At 54.7% G+C, this 11,243-nt stretch overlaps 1 protein-coding gene across 1 annotated transcript; it reads right to left on the reverse strand.

Moving 5' to 3' along the window:
• Window positions 1–337: 337 nt before the first annotated feature.
• LOC119112899 (transmembrane protease serine 11B) lies at window positions 338–8,913 on the reverse strand. Its single transcript, XM_037237205.1, has 9 exons — window positions 8,827–8,913; window positions 6,841–7,048; window positions 6,298–6,407; window positions 5,512–5,856; window positions 4,867–4,961; window positions 3,907–4,044; window positions 3,341–3,635; window positions 2,938–3,061; window positions 338–435 (listed from the first exon to the last, which is right to left on the reverse strand). Exons 1-9 carry the CDS (start codon window positions 8,869–8,871, stop codon window positions 398–400), a joined length of 1,398 nt encoding a protein of 465 aa, XP_037093100.1. The 5' UTR covers window positions 8,872–8,913; the 3' UTR covers window positions 338–397.
• Window positions 8,914–11,243: the final 2,330 nt, after the last annotated feature.

The following is an 11,243-nucleotide window of genomic DNA, read 5'->3' on the forward strand; positions in this document are numbered from 1 at the left end:
CTGTTGCGACGTGCCACCGGAGCAGGCCTGGCGGCGCAGCCACCTCTCTCGGGGAGTCCGGTGAAGTCGGCCGACAGCCCGCGACGCTCCAACGCTTCAACACAACGTCTCGATCCGTGCTCCACAACGGCAAAGCAATCAGCCAAGGAGGTCCACATATCGCGGTGCGACACTTGCTGACTCCCCGCGCTCGGTCTCAGCGCCATCTGGCGCTGACTGCAGTCATGTTCGCTTCCGTGCGCGGACGCCAGTGCAGGGTTCGCGACATCGGCCCAGTACCAGCGCAGCCCAGGCCCGCAGGGATCACGGCCTGGTCCGCTGGATGCTTCTGGCCGTGGTTCACGATTCTGGTGACTTGAAGGCGGCCGGGATAGCACTTCTCTTCGTTCGACTGACTTTAGAGGCGGGCGTTCTCTATGATCCAGTCGTAGTATTCTGAAGTGGGAAACAAACACTGAGCGTGAACCGATACAGTTGGCAGTGACTGACATCACATCTGCTAAGCTTCCAACATAATGCCACAACTTTTGCATTTTACAGGCACCAAACCTGTCAAAAATCCAGTTTGGTAACACTGAGTCCACATAATGTCTTGTGAGCCTTGTCTGATCGATCTCATCTTGTTCTCAACACTTTTGTCTTTTTCTCAGTTGTTGAATCAGTGAAGTTTAGCATTTTACCACTAACGGGCAAACCCCATTAGACTGGCCTTCGATTCTACGTCATTTATTCGTTGTATTGCACCCCTCTACTAAGTCACATGTATCTCAAATCCCGTACATTATTTGCACGTGAAAGAATGAATGAACTTGATCACCAAAATAATTCGAACAATTGAATTTTCATCTAAGGCGAGAACCAAATGCAAAGAATCGTGCTTCAAAATGCAAATAAAAACGGGACTGATTTTGGTAATGCTTGGTAAGCTAAATCCAGCTTGACGCTGCCTGCTGGGTTCTTTACATTTTGTTAGGAGAACTAGGCAGTGTATACCGATGGGTAGACGCTGCCACACGAACAGGTTTTCCTTTCCCAAGTCAATCGAGTGAGAGGGCTACATTTCATTCAGACTGCAATGCTGCAGGAAAGTCAGGGCCCATTAAGCAGCTGACATGCACGTGCCGAGAACTAACACCGCACGGCTTTTCATGAATCGCGTTCATTGTTGCTGAGGGCTGCATGGAACTGCGTCAGGAGCTGTAATGATGGCGACCTCCTGCGAGTGTGACGGACGGGTAGCGTCACGCCTGGCCGCTCACGCTGAGCATGTTCCCACTGCGCCAATAGTGCACGACGTTGTAGTCAGAGGTCGTTATCGAGAGAGATTGGCACACGTCCTGGAGAAGGGTGAGGGTGGAATCCGTCCGATCCGTTTCTTGAATCCGGTTTTCATAACAAGCTGTCTTGCGTTTTTTATCATTCATCAAATGCATCAAATGCGGCCTAATGCATCATTTTCAAGAACGCAGACCAAAAGACGGTTAAAGCTAACTCGACCTAACAAACTACGGTACATGGAAACGTCGGTAAAGTACACAGAAACGATCATGCATCGTGCCCTGAGGTCCAACACACACGATCATGTATCGTGCCCTGAGGTCCAATACACACGATCATGCATCGTGCCCTGAGGTCCAACACACACGATCATGTATCGTGCCCTGAGGTCCAACACACACGATCATGTATCGTGCCCTGAGGTCCAACACACACGATCATGTATCGTGCCCTGAGGTCCAACACACACGATCATGTTTCGTGCCATGAAGTCCAACACACACGATCATGCATCGTGCCCTGAGGTCCAATACACACGATCATGCATCGTGCCCTGAGGTCCAACACACACGATCATGTATCGTGCCCTGAGGTCCAACACACACGATCATGTATCGTGCCCTGAGGTCCAACACACACGATCATGTATCGTGCCCTGAGGTCCAACACACACGATCATGTATCGTGCCCTGAGGTCCAACACACACGATCATGCATCGTGCCCTGAGGTCCAACACACACGATCATGTATCGTGCCATGAGGTCCAATACACACGTCGTCATTCGATTCAGTCCGAAGTTAAGGCTCAATCTGATGCTTGTGAAAAAATAATCAAAATGCTTTATAATAGACTTAAATGGGGCCATCTACGAAAGCGTTTTACCTTTGAAACACCGTTTAAATCAACCGCTGATTAAACCACAGCGTACTTTGATTAAATCAGTGACCTAAGCGAATACATTATTTTTTAAAGGCATCAACTTCAGCCTTTTCTGAACCGGAAAGAGTTACAAAATTCATAACCAAGCCGCTTCCGTGCAGCCTCCTCCCACCTTCAAAGTGACAGGGGTCCCTAGCTTTCACATCTTCTGAGGTTGTAGAGGAGAATTTCGTACCCCCCCCCCCCCCCCAACACCAACACCAACCTAGCCCGCCTCCCGCTTCGACGCGACGTACTGTCAGAGGTATTTTGGTGCGCGTGATCAGGCATAAATTACGAAATTGCATCACATCTGTCACATCCACGAGTTTTCTGGGGTTGTGAAGAGAGGTTTTCGTTTCCCTGAAATTGCTCTTGTATTTGAATCACAAATACAGTAAACGGTCGCCGGTTTGGCGCCTTGCGCAATCGTAACTTTGCATCCAAATAAATCCAAAAGGGCATACAGGGCAGTGAAGTGTGCAATACTATACCTTGCCACTCCGACATAAACAACCATAACCGGCATTCTGGAGTCTGCAACATGTCTTATGCTTCATGTGTGCGCATTCCTATCCCATAGATAGCGATTAGTTTGGCCCGCTGGGCGCCCAGCTAAGCGCAACAAGCCCCTTGCATCCTTCTCCTGACAAAATCGCTCCTCACTGCTATGCTAGTGATGTGTTCAACATTGGCAAACGGCTCGCATTCAGGTGGCGAGTGCTCCTCTGGCACGTACCTGAGACGCGGGTGTAGACGGCCGGGTGTTCCGGCACGCCGCAGCCCTTGCCGAAGCTGACGATGCCAATCAGGGTGGTCTTGCTTTTGCCGGTGTCTACCATTAGCGGACCTCCACTGTCACCCTGCGGATGGAGTAACGAGCGTGACGACCAGCTCGCCCCCTCGGCGCTTGACTGGCGCGCCTGCAGGACTGAATGTGCCCGCGACCCCCGCACGGCTGGTGGGAGCCTGCCGGAGCGCGGGCTGGGTGGCACGGCTGTAGACCAGGCCCGGCTACTGGTCGGCCGGCGCGAGGGCGTGGGGCCGCTGACGCTCGGCGGCGGGGAAGCAGTGAGCGGGCGCCTCCCTGGACGTGGGGCCGCTGACGCCCAGGGACAGGAAGCAGCGGACGGGCGCCTCACCTGGCAGGCGTCGCGGCCGCCGCCGGAGTAGCTGGTGCAGAGCATGCTGTCGGTGATGACGGTCGGCTGACTAGCCTCGCACGCCTCGCTAGTTAGCACCGGCAGCTCCACACGCTGAAGCGACTTCGGGTAGGCTTTGGGCCGCTGCTGGTTCACGCCCCAGCCAGCGACGACGGCGGTGCGGCCGCCAAAGCAGGCATCGCCGCTGCCGCCGCCGCACGCGGTTGTCGGCAAACAGATGGGCCGCACGCGGACGTCGTCGTTGTGCAGGAGAAGACGGAGGGAGCCATCCAGCCTGGCAGGCGACGCACCAACGGTCAGCCGGCGGCGGCGTGGACCAACAACGGAGACAATTCAGGGAGTGTGCGTGCGGATGTGAACCGTTCACACAGCATCGAAGTGGATGGGAAGCGCTCACAGGGCATGGACGCAGACGAGAACCACTCAGCGAGTTTTTACGCGACCAAGAACTCCTCGGGCCTATTCGAAGAACCGTGAAACACGAATGTAACAACTATCCAATTCTGACGCTCGTAGTGCTGGTATGTTCATTGGCACATACTCACTCCAGTAAAGCTATATCGTCCTGCAGTCGTTTGTAGCCTGGATATTTGATGACCCTTTTCACCTTGAATCTGAGCTCTTCGCTGTCCCTGTTACGCAAGTGCTTCCTCACCTGGACATTCAGGACCCAAAGCTTTCGCCTGCAACGCATGGTGCGTGACCAGCATTAGTGAAGCGTCGGAGAATGAGGACGACTGGGCGACAAAATGCGTCGACAAAGGCTACTGATCAAAACGTATTGACCAAAACTCATTGACCCATGGCTAGAGGGCATTTCAGAGATTGAGCGACAAAACCTATCGATTGCGTGTTGCTGCATTGGATGGGCGAGACAACTCTTCGAACACTTGCTAGTTCACTGACTGGACAAATAATCCTATTGGGTGCTTGTTACTCCAATGTTCCGTGAAAACCCAGCCTGCAGCCATATGGGCATCAGTACCTAAGTAAGCACTTGCACGTTACCGACACGGAGAGTACAGATGTCTGGCTGGAAGATATTTGTTTCGGAGGTTATCGAACTGACTAACACTGGAACGAGTGACGACTGGACGGGTTGTTGACAGGTGGGTGACAAGTCAAGCGACTCTTAGACCACCATAGAAAAAAAAAACAGCGGTCCGTGACTGCGAGAAGCAACAAATGGTAAAACTAGTCGACGAGACGCAAACTGGCTGGTCCGTATGGCGGATAGCCGCGCCGGTCGTGATGTGGCATGCATCGGACCTGATATGACTTACATCGGACCTGATGTGGCGTGCATCGGACCTGATGTGGCTTACATCGGACCTGATATGACCTGCATCGGACCTGATATGGCGTGCATCGAACCTGATGTGACCTGCATCGGACCTGATTTAGTCTGAATCGGACCTGATGTGACCTGCATCGGGCCTGATGTGGCCTGCATCGGACCTGATGTGGCCTGCATCGGACCTGATGCATGACCTGGCCTGCATTACCTTGCGACGCAGTGAGCGGCCGTCAGGACGAAACGCTCGTTGATGATGCTGCCTTCGCAGAACATGTCTGCCCGGCTGCGTGTCGTTACGCCTACCTGATGGGCGGCACGGCGACGTCACCATGCCGCCGGGACACGCGTTTTACGCCGCGTGAGCGTCATAGTGGTGCGCTGATCATCCAGCTTTTATACGCGTTAGGCTAAACATACGGCAGAGTTGTGCTGGATGGCTGACAGGCGCTGGTGACGGCACATGGATTTAAGAATAGTTGGGCCCTAAATCGCATTCCAAGCGGATCATATTGTAACTGGGACCCAATTTGCTTTTTGCATTGACGTATGTAGCTAATGCTGGTTGGATGCAATATGGCAGGAAATAAATCGTAAACATGCTTGGTATTGACGTTAAAGCATGCAAATTAAACCCTTACGAAATACCATCCGCTTGATCACATCCGGTCGTTATTATTGTCACTCGACAAGACACAGCACGCAAGTGAGGGTCCACAATTGACGTCAACCAAGTTTTGGTGGCGCTCGGCTGCCCACACGCCTGCGTGAGCTGCCCCGACGCCTGCCGCTGTCGGCTCTCACCAGCCACGGGCATGCGTTCTCTGCCCCAACGCCTGCCGCTGCCGGCTCTCACCAGCCACGGGTAGGTGTTCTTGGGCGCAGCCTCGCCACCCACGATACGGGTCGTGTGCTTGGTCCGGCCGCAGAGCGGGTCGTTGACCTGCACGGCCGGCAGGTCGCTCTCGGATACCTCCCGGATCAGCTCGGCCCGCACCGTGCACCGGAACCGGCCGTGGTCGCGTCGCCCGGTGCGCAGCTGCGCGACGACCCGGCCGCGCGAGCTCACGGCCGGCGGGGTCAGGTTGTCGCGGAAGAACAGCTGGCGGCCGTGCTCGGGCGTACGCAGCGACAGACTGTCCTGGCCGCCCAGCGCGAACTCCGGACACGTAACGTGCAGTGTAGCCGCCGCGTCCTTCGCCTGGGCACGGCGACGGGTCAGGCCGGGGCACGGCACGCAGGTCATGGAGCGGTTCTGTCCGGCACCTATGGTGCCTGGCTGTCAACATTTTCCTGTCACGTTCTTTTTTGAACGCACGATAGCATGACTGGAATCTAGCTGACCGAAATATAGCACATTCTCCTGTGTTGATGGTGGATCAAACAGTAATAATTGCATGACGTCGTGGATATTCCCATTAAATCTCGCCACATTTTTCACGGTGAGTCTCGACAGGTTCCACACGAAAACCCCTGCGAAAGATGGCCATTGCTTTGTGGTTCGTGGTTAGCGCGTCTACAAAGCATGCTGCGAGTGCAGCGCTAGGCAGTTAATCCCGAACAGCATTGCCCGATCTTCCGCTGATCGTCACCGTCGTTAGAATGTCAGCATGCGCTCTGACATTCTTCCGTTCACACAAACCTGGAAAATCCACGATGTCCAGACGTCTGGTGGGTAATCGTCCGGGAACCCTGGAGACGCGAAGGTGGCTTCGACCCCAGTGTGGATCAAAAACTTGCCGGAGCTGGGCACTGGAACCGTTCGCGTACTGTCAAAGTAATGCTAACCACGGATAGCTTCGGACCTTCGGTGCTTTCCGTACAGGGAGGCAAACGATGTCAGGCGTGTCAGATGTCACCTTGGCATCTACGTGGAGATGAAGAGATCGATCAAGAAATAGATATGTCAGCAAGAGAACCTGTCTAAGGCCGCTGATATGGATCGTCATTTCTTATGGGGCTGTTGCAAAAGACATCCACGTAAAACTTCAGCCCCGCACGCGTACTCAACTAAGAGTTGTCAGTCACGATGTGCCAACGCCACGCGAGTCATCGGTCCAGTGTTGAGGACGACGCCTGATTACCTAATGGCCATGCGCAAAGGGACATTGCTCATCGTTCCAGTCTTCCAATGTGTGTTTATGAGTCATTGCCCTCAGTCCCAGCGGGCGGTCAGCAGACTCACGTTCGGTGCTGGAGCCGACCTCCTGCGGACTCTGGGAGGAGACGACGGACGGCGTCACCCAGTTGCGGCGCGCTTCCCTGGCCCCCTCCTGGTGCGTGCCTTCTCCCGTCGGGCCGCGCTGCATCCCCCCGGCGAGCGGCCCTGCAGGCGCAGAGGCTCTGGCCGACTTGTTGCCCTCCGCCGTCGCCGCTCGGCTGGAGACAACTATCTGCGCGCGAAGTGGAGACAGAAATTCTACAGCTGAGCACATGAAAAAAATTCATAATATCACAATATTATGACATAATATCATTGCTTCAAGTTCGCTTGTGTGTGAGACACTGCTGTACCAAGTGCGAGACAGAACTGGCTGGTGGCTGGCAAATATAAATACACGCGTCAAAGTGAACGTGGCTTACGCTGTACGTGTAAAAAGTGGGAGCAGCTGTTGGCCATCACATAACTAATACGGATGACAGTTCTAAAAATAATGCCGGTTAACCTAAAAGTGTCAAAGACTTCAAAGCCTCTGTAATCGCTGATGCATTTGTAACCTCAAAGCTTCTGTAATTGATGATGAGACCTACCTCATAACAACGTCCTGCACAGCTGGACACCGTCAGTGCATGGTAAGGCCATTCTCTAGCACACGAGCATCAGTCGCGCCCAAACCACACGGATAGAGCAGGCTCAGGCTCACAGAGGTGTCCCAGCTCACGGTTGGCCCCCGCTACTCCCCGCTGCCACAGAGGTGTCCCAGCTCACGGCTGGCCCCCACTACTCACCGCTGCCACAGAGGCGTCCCAGTTCACGGCTGGCCCCCACTACTCACCGCTGTCACAGAGATGTCCCAGCTCACGGCTGGCCCCCGCTACTCACCGCTGTCACAGAGATGTCCCAGCTCACGGCTGGCCCCCACTACTCACCGCTGCCACAGAGGCGTCCCAGTTCACGGCTGGCCCCCACTACTCACCGCTGTCACAGAGATGTCCCAGCTCACGGCTGGCCCCCACTACTCGCCGCTGTCACAGAGGCGTCCCAGCTCACGGCCGGCCCCCACTACTCCCCGCTGCCACAGAGGCGTCCCAGCTCACGGCCGGCCCCCACTACTCACCACTGTCACAGAGGCGTCCCAGCTCACGGCTGGCCCCCACTACTCACCGCTGCCACAGAGGCGTCCCAGTTCACGGCTGGCCCCCACTACTCACCGCTGTCACAGAGATGTCCCAGCTCACGGCTGGCCCCCATTACTCACCGCTGTCACAGAGGCGTCCCAGCTCACGGCCGGCCCCCACTACTCACCACTGTCACAGAGGCGTCCCAGCTCACGGCTGGCCCCCACTACTCACCGCTGCCACAGAGATATCCCAGCTCACGGCCGGCCCCCACTACTCCCCGCTGCCACAGAGATGTCCCAGCTCACGGCCGGCCCCGACTACTCACCGCTGTCACAGAGGTGTCCCAGCTCACGGCCGGCCCCCACTACTCACCACTGCCACAGAGGCGTCCCAGTTCACGGCTGGCCCCCACTACTCACCGCTGTCACAGAGATGTCCCAGCTCACGGCTGGCCCCCATTACTCCCCGCTGCCACAGAGGCGTCCCAGCTCACGGCCGGCCCCCACTACTCACCACTGTCACAGAGGCGTCCCAGCTCACGGCTGGCCCCCACTACTCACCGCTGCCACAGAGGCGTCCCAGTTCACGGCTGGCCCCCACTACTCACCGCTGTCACAGAGATGTCCCAGCTCACGGCTGGCCCCCATTACTCACCGCTGTCACAGAGGCGTCCCAGCTCACGGCCGGCCCCCACTACTCACCACTGTCACAGAGGCGTCCCAGCTCACGGCTGGCCCCCACTACTCACCGCTGCCACAGAGATATCCCAGCTCACGGCCGGCCCCCACTACTCCCCGCTGCCACAGAGATGTCCCAGCTCACGGCCGGCCCCGACTACTCACCGCTGTCACAGAGGTGTCCCAGCTCACGGCCGGCCCCCACTACTCACCGCTGCGAGGACAGCGAGACCGAGTGGCGCCAGGCGGGCGTCCATGGAGGCTGTCGGCGGTGGGAGCACAGGTGAGTGTGCGACGGCTGACGGCGGCGCTGTGCCAGTACAGCGCGCCAGGTCAGCTGGCCGCGGCGCCGCCTGACCGGCCGGCCGGGCGACGCGGCCTTATCACGCACCGCCCTGCACGGGTGAGGACGGGACCTGTGACCGCGCACATCCTCCGGCCCGAGTGGGGCAGGGAGGGAGCTCGTCTGGGGTCCAGAGGCAGTGGTTAGATGGGACATGTAACACCTGGAGCAAGGCCGGTTGCCCGGTAGATGGGGAGCGGTGGGGGGGGGGGCGGGGTAATCAGACATAGTGTGGGTCATCGGGTGGCCAGGTCAGACAGAGCCCGGTTGCCCAACACGTTACAGGCATGCCGCCGGTCGGAGCGGCTTAAGCCCGTGTTCGGCCGCTGGTTTCTCCCAGCAGCCGTCGTATGAACAAACTGGGGCGTGACTTTCCCACGCTAGAAAACGGACAGGCCTTTTGACTGACGATGCCCTGACTGAGAAGTCTACCCGCGCTCGGGTGGGGGGGGAGGTCAAGAATGTGCTCCAAGAATAACTTTCGAACGGTGCGGCGTGGCTCTGCCAAGCTTTGCAAAGCTGTAGCAAATTAAATAGCCAATCATTCGTTAAATGATATATACCTTGCAAGGTTACTGAACTATTGCAGGTCAAATTCAGGCCAGGCTGTCGGAGGAGATTCCCATTGAATCCATTCAATCTGATACGGCAATGGAGTATCAAACATCAAGTCATCCATCTTTAAAATGTTTATTTCAAAATAATGACAATCTAAGCTCATCCTTGAGTCAGGTGTGAAGATCAAGTCTAGGCCGAAACTAACCGGCTTCCTTACTGTAGAATTTACTTTAAAGTTTTGACGCAAATTTCAAATTCCCTGACCACAGCGACGTCAATGACATTGTCTTGAACTTCATTAAGACAGGGTAGTGACCAAGTAGGTTGTTGATATAACGTCACCTCCTTCAATATGTTGCTTTGCTGAGCACGCTGCCTAGTGTGGTTCTTGACGCTGAATTTCATTTAATTATCAAAAAATCTCGGAAGAGCCTGTCACGCTAAGCCTTCGAAAGGTGAAAACAATGTCACTGAACCGATGTGAACACCAATAACTTTTTGCTTAGAGAAGGAGACTGGGTTAAATGTAGTCCCATAAGTAGATTTGGGGTCACTTTTGACACCGACCTGGACTTTGCCGTTGTTCGACCTTATGAAACAAACATCAGTACAATACACTATGACCTATATCGAAGGATATGTGCTCATGAAATGGCATTGACGATGTGTGATAGCCCTGGGTGTCTATTGGTATTGTTTTGTAAAAGCTCTGGCACTTCCAATGTTTAGGCGCACCCCTTCGCTCATGGGAGTGGAAGCCCACAAAGTTTTTCATTGGGATGTTAGAAAGCGTAGGAAATCCTGACAATCACGCAACACCTATATGCTTTGAGCATTGCTGGCTATGACTAGCGGGGCAGATCCGGGAAGGGCGAGCAATGAAGCCCTCTGCAGAACTGGGGATCAATTTTAATCAAGTGGCCACCTACCGTACGTAAAAAGTCGGGTTCTGCCCCGATTTTGGTCGTCTAATTTTTATCAGATTGCTGAAAACACCACAGATATACACACTTGGCTAAATGGGTTCACCAAAGCATGTCGCATGATGCAAGCTCTGCTTCATGCGAGCAGCATGTGGTGCGGGCTCGTGTAGTCGGCCCTGCAAGACTGTTATGGCACCGGAACACCTTGTACCCTCACTGGCTTCCTTTTGATGCCTACGCCGGCATTTAAAATACGAGTACAGTATAAGAAACAGTCAGTCATACTTAAGCCTAATCATCTATCACAGAAAATCACTAGCTTCAACAAATCATACAAGTTCTCGTTTTGTCGCTTTCAGTCAGTTGCGTGCTCTAGCTCGCAAAAATGCACACTCGGCTCAGGCATGGGGATGAATCCGTCTTCAGCTTCGGCTTTGGCCTCGCAAAGCCATAGCCTTTCTCCAGTGACCTCGCGGTCGGCTTTGCCTTGGGACATTTTTCATGGCTGGTTCAGCTTCGGCCTCAGCTGCGTACGGTCTGAAACCGCTGGCTTCGGCTTCGGCATTGTGTCAGTTTTAGAGTTGACTTCGACCTTCACTTTGGCGTTGAACGTGACATCTAAATTCGTGGCTTCGGTCTCGGCGTCATGCAATTTTGGACCGTTGGCGTTTCCTCTTCCAAGACGATGTTGTCCTACCGTTTTAACTTGAAGACAGCATTTCACATTTGAAGATATTCGAAGAAACATCAGATGTGATGAAATAAGCTCATTTATATATATATATATATATATATATATATATAT

This window comes from Pollicipes pollicipes, unplaced genomic scaffold (assembly GCF_011947565.3).
Source record: "Pollicipes pollicipes isolate AB1234 unplaced genomic scaffold, Ppol_2.1 Scaffold_7261;HRSCAF=8764_pilon_pilon_pilon, whole genome shotgun sequence".
In the NCBI taxonomy this organism is placed as follows: domain Eukaryota; kingdom Metazoa; phylum Arthropoda; class Thecostraca; order Pollicipedomorpha; family Pollicipedidae; genus Pollicipes; species Pollicipes pollicipes.